Consider the following 21010-nt stretch of genomic DNA (forward strand, 5'->3'; position numbering starts at 1 on the left):
CTCTTATATTTGGTGCAGACGATTGCGATGACGTCGTACGTAGGCCTACGACGTCGAACGAAAAAAAGGCTAGGCTAGGCAAGGTTTTTAATTACGTTTAATTAACTAACTAACTAACCAATGATTGGTTCTGAAGTGCTGGATTGGGACTCTATGAAGGTATGAACTTCATATATCTTTCAGATGAAGAGAATGTAATATAAAAAAAGGCCTCTAGGCCTAGGCCTAGGCTAGCTAGGCCCTACTAGTACTATGCTAGTAGGCCTAGCCGCCTAGCCTTAGTTAGGTAGCCAGGCTAGCCTAGGCATATAGGCCTAGGCCTACTAGCCTAGAGGCCTAGCCTAGCTAGAGGCTAGGCTACTAGGCCTAGGGCCTAGGCTGCTAAATAAAGAAAGGTTTCTCTAGTTCTGCAGTCTCCAGCAGAGCCAGGGCCGGGAGAGTCGTGCTGCTGCATGCAGACAGAGGGCCAGCAATGACAATGTAAGCGGTTGTTGTGCAGATGGATCGATGGTGTAGCTAGGCCTAGGCGTAGTAGAGGCGGGTGGGGGCAGGCGGGGTAATTGGCATATGACCGTTTCGGCCACATACAGTTTCGGCCACAACATATTTCTATGGCGCGCCATTCACGCATATATATTAGACCGTGCTATTGTTTTTGATATTATTAGTTATCGCATCGCATGAGCGATTTCAAACGTGACTTAATAATAATATTAAAAAAAAACTTTTTTGTTTTTTAGTTTAAGGCTAGGCCTAGGATAGGCCTAAATAGTAGGGTAGGCCTAGCTAGTCCCTAGAGCTAGTAGAGGGCTAATTAAGTTTAATTTATGGTAGGCCTATATAGCCGTACTGACGCGGGTATAAGCCCATACTCGGGTATAAGCCCACCCCCAACTTTCGACTAATTTTCATGAAAAATGAGGCACTCGGGTATAAGCCCACCCATTAATTCGAAGATCTACAGTGTGTGTCGTAATACATTATTTTGTATTTGGCGACGTCCATACACCGAATACACCTACCTTTGATCATAACCAAGCTAGGCTAATATACGCTAGGCCATATGAGGCCTAGCGGTCCTGTTTTGTTTACACTCCATCGCGGTCGAAGATCGCTTCACACACGACGCTACAAGTCGCCAAAACGGAAAACCACTATTTGGTATCGGCTGCCATAAACAAGCTTATTAAATTTCTTTGGTACATTTCTATTTAACGAACATTGTATACTTGCTTTTCTGCTTGATAAATTCTTATTAAATTGATGTTTAAAATAAGATATTTTACGATAAATTACACGAACTATAAACTTAATTTTCCGACACTCTACACCTCGTGTATTTAGAGGCAACGTCGTACACGTGAGGGCGCTCGCTCGCATGGTGGATCTGAATACACAGTGTACATGTGCTGTTTTTGACGATCTGCATTTTTGGATCCTCGGGTATAAGCCCACCCCCCAAACTTGACGTGATTTCATGTTCGAGGGGGGTGGGCTTATACCCGCGTCAGTACGGTAGATAAAAGTCTGGGGAAACACTCATTTAACATTTGAATCAAAGACTTTTAATTCATAAAATGTTTGTTCGATGTGCTACTTTTTTCTGATTTTGCATCACCTTCTGCGCCTCTGTGTGCAAGCAAATTAATATTTTAGATGTTTATAAGTTATATGAATTATGTATGTATTAAAATTTGTTTCTGATTTTTTTATCGTAGATTACCACATATCATAAACTCAACTAATGCTTCCTCAGTTTTGTTTCTCACTTGCCCATAAAAATATTAATATTATCAAGGCTCAAAACTATGGAATAATTTACCGTATGATTTAAGAATGATCTCATAAAAAAAAAATTAAGCAATTTTTTTTGTTAAGCAATATTTACTTTCCAAATATTAATTATTTTTACTATTCATCAGTTCTATTACTACACAGTGATTATGATATTTTTATTTATTTTTTATTTTAAATGTGTTTTAATTATTATTTAATTTGTATTACTATTAATGTAAATTTCTATATTCATTTTTAACTATAAATAATTACTTCATTTAAAAGGCCAAATTCAGATAAGCGAAAGCTTTGTTATTGGTCTTTTTGTCAAATAAGTTGAGCAATGTAATTATTCTTATAATTATTATATACCGGTATTATTATTTTGACAATAAAGAGATTGTATAAAATTAATAAAACTTAAATTAAAAGGTTAGGAAAGCAATGGCCTAAAATAATTGCCTCTTGTTCATCCTTTTTCTTTTCATTCCATGTTTTTGATGGTCTGCCTCCTCTTCTTTTTTTTTCATTCCATGTTTTTGATGATCTGCCACCTCCTTCTTTTCTTTTCATTCCATGTTTTTGATGGTCTGCCTCCTCTTCTTTTCTTTTCATTCTATGTTTTTGATGGTCTGCCTCCTCTTCTTTTCTTTTCATTCCATGTTTTTCATGGTCTGCCTCCTCTTCTTTTCTTTTCATTCCATGTTTTTCATGGTCTGCCTCCTCTTCTTTTCTTTTCATTCCATGTTTTTGATGGTCTGCCTCCTCTTCTTTTCTTTTCATTCCATGTTTTTGATGGTCTGCCTCCTCTTCTTTTCTTTTCATTCCATGTTTTTGATGGTCTGCCTTCTCTTCTTTTATTTTCATTCCATGTTTTTCATGGTCTGCCTCCTCTTCTTTTCTTTTCATTCCATGTTTTTCATGGTCTGCCTCCTCTTCTTTTCTTTTCATTCCATGTTTTTGATGGTCTGCCTCCTCTTCTTTTCTTTTCATTCCAAGTTTTTCATGGTCTGCCTCCTCTTCTTTTCTTTTCATTCTATGTTTTTGATAGTTTGCCTCTTGTTCATCCCTTTTCTTTTCATTCCATGTTTTTCATCGTCTGCCTCCTCTTCATCCCTTTTCTTTTCATTCAATGTGTTTCATAGTCTGCTAGGCCCCTTCATTCCTTTTCTTGTCATTCCATCTTTTTCATGGTCTGCCTCTCCTTGTTCATTCCTTTTTTTTTCATTCCATGTTTTTCATGGTCTGCCAACCTCTTCTACATTCCTTTTCCTTTCATTCCATATTTTTCATGGTCTGCCTCTCCTTTGTCCATTTTCTTTTCATTCCAAGTTTGTTATGGCCTGCCTCTTCTTCGTCCCTTTTTCAGATTCCAGAGACAGATAATTATCAATGATTTTATGCAAATGTATTTGGAAATATCCCACAAGAGGAAAAATAATGCATTTTGTCATAAAGATATAGGCAACCTATATCATAGTTCCTTGACCTTTATTTAGTTAGACATGTGGTTTGTTTGTTTTAGGCATGTGTCTTCCCCTTCTTAGGGATATTCCACACTTGCACTCAGTATTTTTTATTTAACCAAGTCAATTTCCTATTTTTCGCTGTTTAATCCATATAATTATAACTCACAAATTTATTTTGTGCCACTGAAATTATATGATGGTTATGGTTATTACAGTATTAATAATTTGGTTTTTATTTTAAACATGTTTGTTTTATAGTATAGCCACACCTAGAATTTATATGCATGATTATTATTCAGGATATAAACAATTTCCAGTGTTTACCATTAATTCTGACCAACTAATTAGACTTATTTGTTATTTAATTTGTATGTGTACTACCGATGTTTTGCAACTTACAACTTAGAACATAAATGCAACAATACCACACCCACTCCATCAATTAATGATCAGAAACAAATAAATGAAAAAGTATCCAGAAAAGATTGGTTGGCTATATTTTTCATTTAAATTTGCTGACAAAGTGTCATGTATTGTAACTTTACGTTTATACTAGTACTTCATAGTATTTGATTTTATGAAATTTATTTGATAGCATGATTATAATTTTTGTTGGTTTTATTTGCATGTATTGTCCCCCAAAAACATGAAAAATTAAGATTTTAATTAAATCAGACTTTGAATAGGTTATTTTGTAGTTTTAATAAAGTTTTTAAAGTTAAATAATATAATGTTTTTTCATATAAAATGACAAATAAATGGTCAAATTCAACCAAAAACCTTTTGACTGGCAGCCAATTTGACTATTTTTTTGCTTCAAATTTCAGTTAAAATTAAATACAGTAATTTTTTTTGGGATTTAATTTTTGTTCAAAGTGGATAACTAAATCATGACATTAAAATGGCATATTCAACAACAAAAATGTAAACAAATATTTTTTCGGGGGACAATACATCTTTAATTATTTATTTTGAATGGTATTTAAAACAGGAAGTATATTGGGTAAAATTATAAAATACAGTACAGTTGACTATTTGAGTAGGTGGAATAAAGAAATCCAAGTGTTGGTATGAATGCATTGTGTTTGGTTACTAAAGGAAGTAATTGTCTACAAATTGATAGTTCATCATGTCACGTTTAATAATATTAATATTACAGTATATAACAATTTAATGTAAGTTTTCAAGTTTTTTTTATTACACGACAGAGCGTAGCGATTCTATGGAAACGCTAGAATTTATCGGGGATCTAGTACGCGAGCGCTAAATATTCTTTGGTACGCGTATACAATTCATCGCCGACAAAATCGGCAAAGTTGAACATGGTTGAACTTTGCCGATTTGACTGTGATGCCATCCCGATTGCGTCGGCGACATCTGCGCGTGTAGCGATTTTAATGGAAACGCTGTATCGATTTTAATGGAAACCAGGCTTTAAAACGGCAATAGTACATTGATGATACTATATCTCTTGTATGTTACATACGGTAGGTATATTTTTTGCTACCTGCATTTCTCTCTCATATTATAACTGTTCTGAACGCATGCTAATACAGTGTACTAATGTCATTCATTAATTTTCACCAAGGAAGAAATCCACCATAACTAGATTTAAAGCTCAGGTACAAGCATGAATTTTAAATATAATATTTGGTTAATTGTACATAAATCAAATATTTGTAACAGAAATCAAGACGAAAAAACATGAATTTTCCTTAATATGGTCAAATACAAAATTTGGCAAAATTCTTCCATAAAAACCAGGAAGACTTTTTTTCAGTAGTTAGGTAGTAAACCTAATGTAATAACATGTCTGGTGACTCCCTAGAAGGTGAAAAAAGATGGTGGATATACAGTGGATAATTTTTGCTATAGCATGAAAATAAAAATCTGAAGTTGAATAAAAATACCAGAAATGTAATATTCAAGTTATATTACCTATATTTAGTCATCTGACAACATTTTTTACCACACTGTTTATTTTTCATAGCTTTTTAAAATTCTTCTCTATTTACACAATTTGTGTACAAAAGAATAGAGATTTTACTGTGTAATTTAAACTATCCCCCCACTGATAAGAAAGTGCTTATTTTCAACAAGCTTGTGTAACACAAATTAAATGCCAAAAATCATGAAACATATGGGAAACTATAGATCGATAATTATTGGAATGTATGATCAATAGAAATTTTTTGCCCGCACCTGGCCTTTAAAAGGACACTTGCTTTAACCATGGAGCTATAAAATTGAATTATAATTAGCTAATTATATCTCAACCGTAGTAGTCGTAGCAAATAACGATTATTTTATTTACCTGATGTTTCTATTACTATTACGGTTGAGATATAATTCACTATTATAATTTATTTCCAATACCAACCGAATGAATCTTTTTAATGAGCTATAAAATTAGTTTAATTTTATAGCTCCAATGCTTTAACGCTTTTTTTTTCTCAACCTAACCTGAGATTATAAAGCTTAAGTTTTTAGGGGATAAAGCACAATCGTATTTAATATCCTGGTCATGTACTGACATTGTTGTGTTATGAGTACTATACAACTACAATATATCAGTTTATCTAAAATTTCTTATTTTACTAATTCTTAATTTTGTTTTGTGAGGATCTGATTGAGACAAGTTTTTTACTTTTAAACCAGATCCTAACCAAAATAAGGAGAAAATATTATGTTAAAATGTATGTTTTAAATAAAATATGTACTATTTTGGTTGAATAAATATAACGAAACGAAAAAAACAATTTTTTGATTGTTATAGCACATGATAAAGTTCATCATCAGCATACAACCAACTTGATACTAATATAAATGTAATGTCAAACAAGTTTGTAACTTTTTAAACATACTGTATTTCACATTTTTTAAAGATACAGTAGTCACATTATATAACATGCAGTACAACATCTTCTCAGATCCAGTTTTCTATACTTTTATGACATCATTTTTTTCTAAATGTTCAGTCACGTATTTGGTCTGAGGTTATTACTACGTCAGTTAGAAAATGTGTTCGTTCGCTCGGTCAGAATATGTGTTCTGTGGCTAATGTGGCAATACTCTAATTTCGTCCTTCATTAAAATGTATACATTTCCTATGTCATTATCAGTCGGATATCTACTAGACTTTTTCCATATAAGGGAAGACTTCTTCCATATAAGGGGAGACTTCTTCCATATAAAGTAATACTTGCTAGGTTAAAAAATCTCAATGTTTCACCGATTGTTAACTTTACATTTATCTCATAAAATCTGATTACAATTGTAATCTTGATTGATAAAACCACTGCAGTAGTCTAAGAGTCAAGGAAAAAATATATGGCAAGGTGGTGGTGAATTAACATTATAGAACACTCAGTGTTTGAAGCAGCTTGTTTGTCAAAAGCGCTTTGATAATAACAGTGAAAAAATTTAGTACAACAATAAGCAAATGTTTTCTTTGCCTATCACTTTAAATGGGAACTGTGACACTAGAAATAATGTAAAATTGGCAGGCAGCCAGTAAACAATAGGAACCTACTATAGGAGAATTGGACCATGAAAGAGAGAATATATATTATCACATTGGTGCAATCCTCCTCCTCCCACCAAAACCCATCCACACGCCTGACAAATCTGGAATTGTTTTCCTCAATATTATAATTAATAAATATCTAATTTTGATCAACCTGACAAACATATTAGACTAGCTTTCTGGTATTGAGGGAGTTTACTCTGTATACATTTCGTTTTTACATCCCTAAGGCCCTTTCTGCCCCTTGTATTGTGGATTTGCAGCTGTACAGTAATTAGCCTTAATTGTAATTAAATTATTTTATTTATTGTAGAGATTACAAAACTTTAAGATCTAGCAGATTCTTCAATATTAATACAATTTAAACAAAACACTTAGACTATTTATTTAAAAGTAATGTCATAAGATGAGGTAATTGTACTGATAAAATTTTATTAAACTTTTCCTGTACAAATAAAGCATTAAATTGTTTAATTTTTTCACCTTTTGCCTTCTAACAGGATGTTAAACTACCATGCTACATCACATCAAGTCTGTTTGTGATTGGTTGAATTGTGAAGTTTACTCATTGATGCGCGACTCTAATTTATGAACTTTGAGCATTAAATGCTGTGCAGAATGTATTTTTGTTTGACAATACTTTGAAAATACTGCTATATTTGGTTTACCGGTTTGATATGCATTTGTAAGACGTGATTTGAGATACTGTACATACTGCAACCAGAATACATTGTCGCTATTGTGTGAACAATTTTGAGCGATTTTTATTTCACATGGCTGACAACTTTTAAATTTGCACGGGTTCCTGCATCCAAGTGTTCTCATCGAAATACTATCTGTTTCTTTCGCATGATAAATAACACTAAAGGTAATGTTTGAAAAAATGAAACGCATCTTGGGTAAAGCATTAAACGATAACATCGGACCGCCGATTCCGCCACGGCCGGACATCCCAACGGTTTCGATACCTATATCTCCCGAAAGAAAGCACAATAAGGAAACACGGAATTCACACGATAAAAATCCAGATCGTAATGGTTTACAAAACCTTTGGTGGTCAGAAGATTTAAAAACCATCAATTGTTATTATGACATAGTCGAATATAGTGAGGTAAATATTGCATGCTTCTTATTTATATTAATAATAATACTGTAGTTAATAGATTAGAGTACAGGTTAGACAGTATGACCTGGTCGCTCCTAGTCAGGTTTTACCTGGCTAAATACTAAAAACTAAAATATTATTAAATGTTTATTATAATCAATATTTTTATTGTTTCTTTTTGTTTTTGTTTTTTTTGTTATTGTTTTTTAATTGCAAAATTAATGATAATACTGTAGTATTTTTATTTTTAGTTGGTAAAGATGATGAACCCACACATTCATCAAACAGGTGCGTACCTCATACGAAGAAGCAACTCCAGTCCATACGCTCTTACAATTTCTGTTGTGTAAGTATAAACCTAGACCTATTACTCTTGCTATTAGGAATAACATGATGTACCACAAACCTAAATACAAACAACTTTCCCAATACCGGACTTTTTGAAAACTAGAAACTTTCCCAAAACCAGACTTTCTCGAAGTTCAAAAGGTCCCAATTTCCTCTTTATCAATAAAAGCACATTCTAAACATACCAGATTATCCGGAAAACTAGGCATATTTGGTCTGCCCAAAGGTGTCTGGTATTGTGACAACTGTACATGTTTTAGATTTGTGGTACGTAATGTTATTTCTAAAAGCAAGAGGTAATGTTGAGAATGTTTTGATTGTTTTACATACTAATAATAATTATATCCTTGATTTATAAAGCGCCTAATGTTGTGAAACCTCTAAGCACTCTAAATTATTATATTACCCTGATCATTTTTGGATCAAACATGTATGGAAATATACTTCCATAATGCAGCTAATAATCACCGAAAATAGTGTTTTGACCTTACCGAATACCCATTTGCGAATTTGGGTAGAGAGAGGCAAATGTAAGTAATCCTAAGGATACAAGCAATGCAACTAGTGTTGGTATCGACCCCATGATCTCACAATCAGTAGTCCAACGTCCACACACTACGCAGCCACCCTCATAATAATATGTATGGTCACTCCTCTGAGGCAGACATATACTCGCGCTTTAATTTCTCTATGTAATATTCGAAGATAAAGAGCTGATTTGATTAAATCATAGGTTCTAAAATAGAGTTTGCTTGCATTGAACCTTGAGGTTCATCAAGGTAAAAAAGTTCATAAATAACCAAAGCATCCTAAGCTTCAGGCCATTAACCTTAAATTAAAAGTTTCCTTTTCTGAACGTGTCTATGAAATTTTTAAAATCATTTAATTATCATTGATTGATATTAAGTTAGATTCCTAGAATTTCCCAAGAAATTAGTGGAGTCTGTACAGTAGTTTTTTGTTAACATTAACTAGTACGTTAATAAGGTTTATTGTTGTTTAGGAGATTTTCTTTAATTTTGACCATAGTCTAAAGCTCTGTCTACACTAGAAAAAAATGTGAGGTGATGATGTCATATCACTACCATATTTGTGTATATCACTACCATATTTGGGCACATCACACTTGTTTTATCAACATTTTGGAAAATAGTCTGAAAAACAATGAGCCCTTTCGTCTGGCGCAAACAAATCGGCACAGAAAACAAACACAAACAGTTTGTCACAAGGCGTTGTCTAGCGGATGATTGTCATTTAAGTAGAGGATATCCAACTTATAATGCATCAATTACCAATTCCATCAAAAAGTATCTTTTCTTCAAATTGAGTCGGTATTATTCCAGTAAAACCACCAAGGTCGAAATAATGTCCGTCATTAAGTGATCTTCTTCCTGTATTAGGTAACAAATAAGTGGGTGAATCTAATTATCAATACGATAATTGAAGCAATAATGTAAAAAATTGTTTTTACAAAACTGTTTAATATCAATTTTAATTTATTCATTACAGAATAAAATCTAATTAAGTGCATCATTTTCAAACTTAATTTTTGGGCGGGGTCAAGTATTCATTATGGTGTAACGAAGCAGAAATCTGAAATAATGATACATAATGGGAGGGACACTGTCATAATTGATATGAATTTTACAGTTATTTTTGTTTAATTATTGTTTCAATGATTGTGAATAATTATTATTAAGGGATGGAGGCAATAAAGAAAACAGCTGAACCCCCCTTTTTGGGACATTAAGACACCTACCTCTATTGATGGGACACCATCCTCAGATATGTTATAACACTATGTCCAATCCCTATTCTTGTGACAACATTGATGTCATATCAGTTATTTTTATATAAATTAAAAAAGCATTCACAATAGCAATACAGAAGAACCCTATTAAGCCGATTTTCCACTAGGCAAATTTGTTCGCGCGAATCGAAGGCGTCAGCTAATACGCATGCGTAGAGAAGGATCTGGAAGATGTAAACATGAATACACATGCGTGCAAGCTGGCGCTTTCGATTCGCGCGAACAAATTCGCCTAGTGGAAAATCGGCTTTAAGGAGACATCTTTGGGACCCAAAAAAGTGACCCCTTAATAAGCATGTCCCAAAGGAGAGATTCTACTTTATAGTTTCAGTTCATTCAGATTTACTCATTTAGTTCTGTATACCGTACAAGAGTCATGTGACACTTTGAATTGTAACTGTTTTTGTTCGTTTTTTATTTATCGGTTTTTGTATATCTTAAATATCGCAAACATAATTTCTATGTATATTTTATATTATTATATATTATATTATATTATTTTAATGACAATAAATGACAATAATTTTCCACTGATGAATGAATGAATGAATTGCAGTAATAATAATAAATAAATTTTTTTTTTCTAGGCACACAAGATTGAATATATATCACTTCAAAGTGATGCCACAAAACGACAGGTACGAAGTCACAAAGAATCTAAGGTTTCCAACAATACAAGAAGTTATTGACTATTTTATGGATCATGACATTCCCGGAAGCCAAATCACAGACCTGAAGCTGACAATGCCCATAGATAAACCAAAAATTGTGCGAACTGCTCGTTCTGTTGAATTACAAATGAAACGACGTGTGCCGCGTATGCGAAGGGTGAGTGAGCCTGATCCGATAGCAGTTCAACAACCGTTGCCGATAGAGGCTCGCCCGCCATTACCTACCCCTCCTGTGGATGACCCAGTTTATCAAGAGGTCACTGATAATCATGATGTATCAAAATTTGTAATGGATATGTGTGCGATACAAGATCAACAACAAAGGCGACAAAAATGCAAATGCGGACTGTACTATGACGAATCTCTTCTGATTGACAATTGGATGATGCATCGAAGCATGGCAAGCGAAAACCTGGGCAGACTCTTTTTTGTTAATGATTTATCGCAAAAGGCAATGTGGACACTACCGCAACAAGTTCAAAGTAAACTAAAAAGGGTCGACCCTTCTCGATATTTGATTTTTCAACGTTTGCAAAGAGAGTGTCAATAGCCTTTCTTGGTGACATTTTTTATACTATTGACAATGTACAAATAAATATTATTATAATACAATATTATACAGATATTGCCTGCTTAGAGGTTAAATATAAGATTTGACATCCCCGAGGGAATGATATTTTGTTGGAATACACATTTCCCGAAGCGCTAGCTGAGGGAAATATATATTCCCCGAGAACATAATATCATTCCCAAGTCATTCCAATTCCAATGTCATCGTACTCGAGGATATATACGATTTACGATCCTCGCAGCAGTAGTCATGTGAATCACTTTCAATCAATCATGTTCATTGCAGTAATGATGACGTTCATGTATTTACATAGGCTATGTAGTAATATCTAAATGTAGTAATATATAACAGTCTCAGCCAGGTCAGTATTGGAGAATTTGTGTTCAGTTGTTCAATTATAAGTCATCATGTATCATATTGTATAGATTTGTGAAAATGAATATGGATATGATATGTTAAGCTCCGTCTACACTATCAAACTTTATGTGATAACAAAATTGTGATATGCCCATATATGGAGATGAAGATGTCATATCACTACCATATATAAGTATATTACCACCATATTCGGGCACATCACACTTTTTTTGTCAAACTAGTTTGATAGTGTAGACAAAGCTTTCAGGTATGGTAGTCTCATCAGAGTATTCAGTACACAACAGCAGCAGTTGTTTCAGCCTCAATGGCATAAATCCATAAGTTCATCTCAGAAGATTTTTTTTACTCTAAAGATATTTCCTCAAGGACATTAAAAATGGCATCAAATAAAATCCACTGCATACTATTGGGGAAATAATTCCTCTATCTCCCTGTCATAATGATAAACATTGGTTTGTAATTAATTGTATGCTCAGGCAATTTTATTTGTTTTAAGAATAGTATATAAGTATATATTTGTATATTTAAGTAGTTATATTTTTAATTGATGTATTCAACATATTATATATTTAAATAAGTAAGTTCATAGTTTAAACTTTGTTTGAAACTCTATGGGTAGGCATATGGTACTAGCTTTCTGGCTGCTGTACTTGTATACATATTTCATCCTTGTAATAGAATTGTAAAATATGTACATCGTTGTATTTACAATAATTTACATAAAATTACTGCATACATATACAGATTGATTGAGATGATTGAGTGTATTTTACCTAAACATAATGTTTCTAAAAAAGACAACACGATCTTTATTTCCCCCTATTTCTTCAGGGAGAAATGGGCACTTGGTATCTTCAGAATTATGGACGCTACTATAGTTAAACTTTCATTTTGTTTACACGATGGAACCAAATAATTTACTTTGTAGGCCTACAAGAGAAAATATATTTTGATATTTGGTGTTCTTGAAATCTATGTTTTTATTGCGTGTTCTTGTGAATATAAACGGATTTAAAAAAATGGAAACTTGTATCGCGCTAAAAAATATTGGTTAAAGTCGAAACAAGAAGGAAAACCAGTGGCCGTATTCACCAATCACACTTAAGTGAGATATTTCCCTTAAATCCTAAGGATTTCCCTTAAATCAACAAAATATTAAGGGTTTCACTTAAGTGGTATTCACAAAGGGTTTAAGGTTAAGGGAAACCCTTAACTTGGTCTATTTTCCCCTTAACTTTTAAGGGACCTCAGAGGTCCCTTAAAAGTTCCCTTAACTCTATTCGTACCTTGGTTTTGCTGACGATTCTGCAAGTGCGAGTGCTAAGTTAACCAGCCTAGGATTCATAATATTTCTCAATACAGACAGGTTTGGCCTAACTACACAGAAGTTTGGTTTGTAAGTAGTTCAAGCCACCGATAAATTGACGTCATCGCATCGAGCTACAGAGTGACGCCATCGTATCGCGCTACAGTGACGCCATCGTATCGAGTGATGCGCCGCTTGCTATGTGTTTTTTTGTTGGTGTCCAACACTTGCTATTGAATTATCAATTTTTATTATTCTATGAATACAAAATACAGTGCAACTACAGTGTGTGTGTTTGTCGTATTGCGCTACTATGCGCGCGCGTAGAACGCTTGCGATGTATTTTGTGATCGCGTATGCGGGTGTCCAACGCTGACTATTAAATCATCTCTTTATATTTTTCTATGAATACAATAAAATGCAACGAAATCAATAAATAAATAGTCTGTGTAAATATTGCCTTTTAGATTTCCTTGTAGGGTTAAGTTATGATCTCGTCTATGTATTGTTGTGGTCCAAATGTTACCTCTATTGTCATTGTATATTTTCAAGGTACCCCTAAATGGAAACCTTTGTTCAAGTTGTTGCCGTGGCTACTGAAACAGGATGTTTTAAACAATATTTTACGTCATCAAAAAGCAAATAAACTATTTTTAGTTATACAGAGAATGATTGATATTTCCAGTCATCAGTGATTAAAATTTAGACGTTTCCTCGAAACCTCTAGAATCTAAAAACGCCCCCAATAATGTAAATCTGTATTATGTAATGTAATGTAACGAATACTATAATGGGCATTTGAAGTTGTAGTAACTGGTTGAAATGTGTTGGTTTACACAAATAATCCGTATGCAACTGACTGCATAACCTTCCCTATTTAAAACCTATTTAAAAATGCTCGTGTTCTGTTTGCTAACAGAAACTTGATGTTACACAAGGAGGAGTTGGCGTCTCCTACATCTGAGACGTACAGAGTAAATAATATAATGAGACCCATTTAAACCAATCTATTTTAATTTTTTTCTGAATATATATTAACCAATCAAAGTATTGCATATAAACATTATTAATAATACGTTTTATTTTAAATTAATTGTCATTCATTGTATCTATTCTATAACAATATATTATGAACTTCCACTTGCATTCTTCGTTACTGTTTTACCAATGTAACAAATGTCGCATCTATTAAAATAATAAAGCAATACAATATTATCGAGAAATTTCATATAATTATACGATCACCATCATCATCAACATCAACAACAACCACCATATCCTCCTTCTCCTCATCATCATTAACATCAACAACAACCACCATATCCTCCCTCCTCCTCATCATCATTAACATCAATAACAACCACCATATCCTCCCTCCTCCTCATCATTATTAACATCAACAACAACCACCATATCCTCCCTCCTCCTCATCATTATCAACATCAACAACAACCACCATATCCTCCCTCCTCCTCATCATCATCAACATCAACAACAACCACCATATCCTCCCTCCTCCTCATCATCATTAACATCAATAACAACCACCATATCCTTTCTCCTCCTCATCATTATCAACATCAACAACAACCACCATATCCTCCCTCCTCCTCATCATCATTAACATCAATAACAACCACCATATCCTTTCTCCTCCTCATCATTATCAACATCAACAACAACCACCATATCCTCCCTCCTCCTCATCATCATTAACATCAATAACAACCACCATATCCTTTCTCCTCCTCATCATTATCAACATCAACAACAACCACCATATCCTCCCTCCTCCTCATCATCATCAACAACAACCACCATATCCTCCCTCCTCCTCATCATTATCAACATCAACAACAACCACCATATACTCCCTCCTCCTCCTCCTCATCATCATTAACATCAACAACAACCACCATATCCTCCCTCCTCCTCATCATCATTAACATTAACCATTGCAAACTCAAAATATGACAACATAGTCTCATCTTGTCATCGAAATTACCATTCCGATACCAATCTTGTGTTGAGTGGTCACTATACGTTTCCTTAATAGACCAGACCACATTTATACCATCTCATTCAACCAATTTTTGTCTCTACAAATATTATTACCTTATTGGGTGCTGTACTCATGGCACGTTAGTAGTGGCTTTTTCCAAGCAGCTGCCACGGTGTGCGACCGTCGTATTCAAACTGACGTCCTTGCAGACGATAGCCTCGAAGACACACAGAGAGGGGTACGTAACGTCGTCTGTGCCACACACAGGGTCAAACTCCAGAGGACAAGTGCTTGGACAGACGACCTCCTTCGTCGTTTTGGTTGAAGTTGTTGGGTTCTCTATAATATAACAATATTTGATTGTAATTCTTTTCGTTTTATATTAGTTTCGTTTACATTCTTTTGTGCCGAATTTGATTTTGATTACTGTGTACGTCTAATAAAACCAAAACTGGTTGGAACAAATGATAACGTACTATTGTCATACCGTCCTAATTTCCGACATGAAGAGGAGAGAGAGCGACACAAAAAGAAAGGAACTGAATCACCATGGAACACATTATATCTGATGATTATCGTTGTTAGTATTAAGTGGAGTTGAAACATTCAAAGGCTTGAAAACATTGTAGAACCACAGGGGCCATATCTAGCATAATTATGCTATCTAGCGTAATTTTGACTCATTTGGCATTTCTAATTTTAGAAAATCTACATAATCTGGCATATTTCTGAAAAACCAATTTTTCCGATGATCTAGCAGTTTTGCTAGTATTTTTTCGAAACAATCTAGCATAATTGTAACCAAATCTAGCATAGTTCGGTCAAAATCCTTATTCATAAATTCATATACCGTCCTCTGATACAATGCCATTTGTTCATAATCTTGTGCTGCCACCTAGCATTATTTTGTTTCCATCGCTGCCCATACATTTGTACTTACTTCCTCCGACTTGTGGTATATTGATTCCTACCCCGTTATCGGTTTCGTTGACGTTACCGCTTTCTTCTACTTCTGGTGCTGCAGTTGTTACCATTAGTGCTGGATCCCCAAGGGAAGACTCTATTCCCATTACTACTGATGACAAATCTGAAAGTAATACAATAAGTGTGTCTTGTTTTAAGCTCTGTCTACACTATCAAACTTTATGTGACAAAAAAAAAAAAAAACCTGTGATGTGCCCATGTATGGACATGAAGATGTCATATCACCACCATATTTTGGCTCATAGATAAATCACTTTTTTTTGTGTCAAACTAGTTTGATAGTGTAGATAGAGCTTTAGATTGTTCTTTCTTTTGTCAGATATTTTACGGTTATTTAAATACCATACTATGATTCTTTTATCATTATCTAATGTTAAGTAGTCCAAAAATGAGTTTGTTTTATTTAGTGAAACTTACCTGATAACTGTGGTGGATCTATTTCCAATACAGATCCATCCTGTGTTTCTCCTCCTCCTCCTTCTTCTTCTTCTTCACTACTACTGCTGCTATCTTCTGTATTCTGTTGTTGTTGTTGTTGTTGTTGTCTCTGCCTCTGCATTTTCTGTCGTAAATTTCTAAACCCATTAGGTCGTCTATATTCTTCACTGTCTGCGTCTCGAAGTTCTCCTGAAAGTAAATAAGTCATATTTAGTGATATTGCCCATGCTAGTTCGCACACACACATACAGCGCCATATCTCGATTAGTCTAACCTATCTCATAATTAAGGCTTCGTTGGTAGCTGGGCTGCATTATTTTTTTCCTATCAGGTTAAGGCAGAAGTCATGAATACACGAACCAAATTGGGCCCTATGGCAATTGAAAGAAGTTTTGAAATATATTTGTCCAAAGTTGTTTTATATTGATAATTTGTCGTCTACCATTCATAATTAACTTTTAGATTGATTTGATTTTTTTTACCAAACAATACAACAAAATAAATTAAAAAATAGTATTTTTTATTAAAATATTGTTCAAAAAAGTGATTATCTATACTATACCATTAGCAGTTCAAAAGTTCATAAATTAATTTCCATATATTTTTTATAGAACAAATATTCTGACTAATTCAATACAAACCTTCTCTTAAGCTCTGTCTACTGCGCTATCAAACGTTATGTGACAAAAATGTGATGTGCCCATAGGCCTATATGGATATGATGATGTCACACTCATTTTGTAAAACTAACTAGCTTTTCCATAATAGTATATCTACAGGCAGTTTTCATACATGGTTACCATGGTGAATTGATATTTATTATTTTTTACATTGGTGAAATTAATAATTATACATTGTAATGTTTTTGTTTGGTAATGCAATGTATATAAAAAGATTGAAAAAAAAAAATCCAAAAAACTTCGTAGTTCAAATGCTAACAAATTAATGTTCATACAACACTTGTACTTGTATTATTTATAGTAATTGTTAAAGAAATCCCCTTCCAACACATGCAGCCTTGGTTTATTATTTCAAATTTCGCAGGCTATGATTTAAAAAAAGTGGTATGATTCAGATATTAATTTTACATGCGTCGTAGGACTGACTTTTACGTTGCTTCCTGTTCTTTATTAGTTTCGTATTAACAGCATTTAAATTCAATCAAAATGAATGAAGTGGTTGTATACAGTGACAAGAGGTATATAATATTGAGAATATTGTTGAATTAATAGATTATTGGTTTCGTATTGACAGCATTGTTATTATTCAATATGATTAAAGATGTTGTGGTGTATTGCTTTGGTACAAGACAGTACAACTATTATATGATAGTGATATTTCAGTTTTAGAAATTACTCATTTCCCGTCTTGAAGTAAATAGCATATTTGTTTTGTTGACCAAGCATGGTTTTGGTATTTAGAACATGTGTATTACCATAATACTGAATAATGGTGTAGGCCTACTACATTGCTTCTTACCCTTTCTTGTTGTTATATTCCTCCAGTTTTTTTAGAATTGTTCTTCACTTCGTGGTTATTTTGTGATTTTTAATTTTACATCCGTGTTTGGGTGATTTGGTTTACTTTAGGTTTATGTTAGATAAGGATTTTTAAAGGGATGTTAATTTTATTGTGTCTACAAAAAAATTGTCAAATTTGTTAATTAGTAATTTGTTATTTTATTTTTTCAGTTTTCTTTCTTATAAATGATGTTATTGGTAAGGGTGTATCAATTACAATAGTCGAACAATAATTGATAATGTTACAAGTAACATTAATATACATAGACCTAAATATAAAATTTAAAAGTTATCTTACTTCCAGGCCTTGCTGCAGACAATGCAATCAGGACAAGAAGTATTGATAATAATGATAATGTATTCATCTTCGACCCTTAATAAATGAAATAAAAAGATTTGATCAATAAAAAATAATACATAAGATACAAAAACGACACATTTTACCACACCCGTACTGATATTACCTCAATCTGCGGACCATTACTCATTACCACACGGCCTATACAGTAATAGCATTCACTCAAAAATATTAACAAAGAAACAATTTTTTTTATTTTATTTATTTAAAAACATATTTGTACAGGATAAAAACATATCAGATATAGAGATTGTACCTGTTTTACATAATATCCTGTTTTCAGAGCAATAGATTAAAAAACATTTAAAAAGAAGACATTCAAAAACTTACAATAAAACTGTAAAAATCACAATACAAAGACAAACAATATTAAAGTGTTTTTAAAGAAGAACATTGACTTGATTAAATAACGGCCATATCCTAATAATATTATACATGAACTATTTTGTAATTGAAAATGGTAACATAAAATTACAATAAATTGTTTTATGATTGGGATTTATTTGCGCGATTTAATTGATAATGAATTTCCTAAAACATTTAATTTTGTGATTTCGCTTTATACGCTCATCATTAATATTGCTTTATATTACATCTACCCAGTACGGTAGCGGGCAATCGCTGTAAGATTAATTATCAGCTACAATTATATAGAAAATGACTAACTAAAATAACGACGTCAAAAATGGATTCCGATATTATAATGCTCTCCCTATCAAAAGAAATAAATATAGATCACATTTATATGACCTTTCAAAGGTTATATTAGTTTTTTTATTAGGCCTATGCAAAATAAGTTTGTTTCGGTTTTTAACAATAACTTCTGTGAGTAGGAAAATCAGTATATGAATTTAGATTTTCTACTTATGTAATTGGCACGTACATATTTAGGCCTATCATTTATGTAATTGCATACCTACATACTAAATACACATTAAATATAGACACATTACCTTTATTTACTGATCACTAGCTGCTTTCAAATTGTTCTTGCTTTCCGTCTTGTCAAGTTGTTTAAAATTATTAATATCTTGTAGTATACCTTATGGATCTGTATATATCCGTTTAGTTTTAAAATCGTCAAATCACCATCCTTTACGTAATAAGTTCATTGCGTTTTCAAGAAGTTTGCGTTTATCCTCCAACTTAAACGTCACTGAATTATTTATTGTAATTTCCTTTTACATTTGACCTTGTGACGTTGAAACTTTCTTCCTTAAAGATTTAATTTCCGAAGTGCACTTTTCTGTTCGGCTTACATTCGTTTATTTTTGGTTCTAACATACTTGGTATTCAATATTAATAATGGCGCGCCAAGCTGTCATTTATTCAAGCAATAGAAATATCTTAGTTTTAAATAGAGTAATTTTTAATAGAGATATCTCTGTTAATCTCTATTATTAGAGATATCTCTATTAAAAACTAAGATATCTCTATTTGAAACTAAGATATCTTAGTTTTTAAGATATTTTAATTTTAAATAGAGATATATCTATTAATAGAAATATATTTTCTTAGTTTAAAACTATGAAATCTTTATTTCCGAATAAATGACAACTTGGCGCACTATTGACTTGATCTCTCTGTGACTTGAATACTACTGTTCGAGTTTTACAAAGGAGAAGGAATCAAAATATCATTTATTCTAATGATGTATTTATTTCACCAAGAATACGCGTTTTATTATAAGGAAGACCGGTTTCTAAAAACAATATATTTATTATTATTTATCTATAGGCCTATCATTCTAGGAGAATGTGCATTTAGATATAATATTTATCACTATCTACTCGAGCCCCTCGGTTGTGGTACGCCATGACAACCCGCCTTGCACGGACCAGATGATCCTCGTCTAGCTCGCCTGATCTCGTCAAGAACATCATGTTTATCAACCTCTACCGACTGAGAATAAGCTTGCACGTTCGCCAGATTTGCTGCAGCGACTAAAATAAAACACATACTAATAGATATATGATAATAATACTTTCAATAGTTCTTTTTGTCAATGGTATTGCAGTGGCGCTTACATTTCTAACATAGGCGGATCCATTTGCGATGCGCAAGATAAGCCATTAGGTTAAATTCAGCACTTAATTTCACAGTTTTTAGGCTCTTATTAAAAGAAATGGAACAATAGAACTAACAAGCAATATTTGAAATGTTTCGTTAAATAATTTGGTTTTAATCTATTCCATTTCAGATTTTAATTACCGTTTTGATTATTAGAGTTTGTGTTTCCTTGAGCGGAATCATCATCTTACCTTCGAGTCACTATAAATATTGTAATTATTTGATTAGTTGATTTTATTCGGCTTTTAGAACCTTAATTATTGTGGTTTTTTATTTAATATATGTATTGGTTGCCTAATTTCGGTTTAAGGTTAAAAAGATAATCATTTTTAAAGTGATGTTTAGGTTAATATTTTGTGTGTACAGAAAACTAACTTTCAGTCATCAAGGAAAACTTTGTATATTATCTGCCAAAGTGTACACATTTTTATGTCATCGTTGGGCCACTTATGGCATCTTATTACTGATTTGTTTTGCAATATTTTTTACAATAATTAAAAAGTCATTAATGATGTACATACATTTCAATAAATATATATATAAACAAACATTAATCTTACTTGCAGTAAGCTGCAGATAACGCAATCAGGACAATAAGTATTGGTAAAAAGCCAAATGTTTTCATTTTTTATCCTAATAAAAAAGAAAAATGTTAATTATAGAAAATAACACAAACAA

At 32.8% G+C, this 21010-nt stretch overlaps 2 protein-coding genes across 2 annotated transcripts; one reads left to right on the plus strand and one right to left on the minus strand.

The window, feature by feature from the left end:
* The first annotated feature begins 22 nt into the window (after nt 1-22).
* On the plus strand, nt 23-13046 carry LOC140059528 (uncharacterized). Its single transcript, XM_072105465.1, has 4 exons — nt 23-159; nt 7272-7882; nt 8128-8222; nt 10622-13046. Exons 2-4 carry the CDS (start codon nt 7643-7645, stop codon nt 11253-11255), a joined length of 969 nt encoding a protein of 322 aa, XP_071961566.1. The 5' UTR covers nt 23-159; nt 7272-7642; the 3' UTR covers nt 11256-13046.
* Nucleotides 13047-13940: 894 nt separating this feature from the next.
* Nucleotides 13941-19335, minus strand: LOC140059530 (uncharacterized). The gene is made up of 6 exons (XM_072105467.1): nt 19216-19335; nt 18203-18277; nt 16364-16573; nt 15903-16049; nt 15076-15301; nt 13941-14145 (listed from the first exon to the last, which is right to left on the minus strand). The coding sequence occupies exons 2-5, from the start codon at nt 18267-18269 to the stop codon at nt 15093-15095; spliced, it is 633 nt and encodes a 210-aa protein (XP_071961568.1). The 5' UTR covers nt 18270-18277; nt 19216-19335; the 3' UTR covers nt 13941-14145; nt 15076-15092.
* Between the last annotated feature and the right edge of the window lie 1675 nt (nt 19336-21010).

This window comes from Antedon mediterranea, chromosome 9 (genome assembly GCF_964355755.1).
Source record: "Antedon mediterranea chromosome 9, ecAntMedi1.1, whole genome shotgun sequence".
NCBI classification, from domain to species: domain Eukaryota; kingdom Metazoa; phylum Echinodermata; class Crinoidea; order Comatulida; family Antedonidae; genus Antedon; species Antedon mediterranea.

Bases quoted from the DNA above. Each gene is read 5' to 3' on its own strand.
- LOC140059528 (XM_072105465.1), top strand. From the start codon at position 7,643: ATGTTTGAAAAAATGAAACGCATCTTGGGTAAAGCATTAAACGATAAC. The intron at 7,883-8,127 runs GTAAATATTGCA...TTTTATTTTTAG, and splicing joins ACATAGTCGAATATAGTGAG to TTGGTAAAGATGATGAACCC. The intron at 8,223-10,621 runs GTAAGTATAAAC...TTTTTTTTCTAG, and splicing joins GCTCTTACAATTTCTGTTGT to GCACACAAGATTGAATATAT.
- LOC140059530 (XM_072105467.1), bottom strand. From the start codon at position 18,269: ATGAATACATTATCATTATTATCAATACTTCTTGTCCTGATTGCATTG. The intron at 16,574-18,202 runs GTAAGATAACTT...ATTTACTTTCAG, and splicing joins GTCTGCAGCAAGGCCTGGAA to GAGAACTTCGAGACGCAGAC. The intron at 15,302-15,902 runs GTAAGTACAAAT...GTTATATTATAG, and splicing joins TATACCACAAGTCGGAGGAA to AGAACCCAACAACTTCAACC.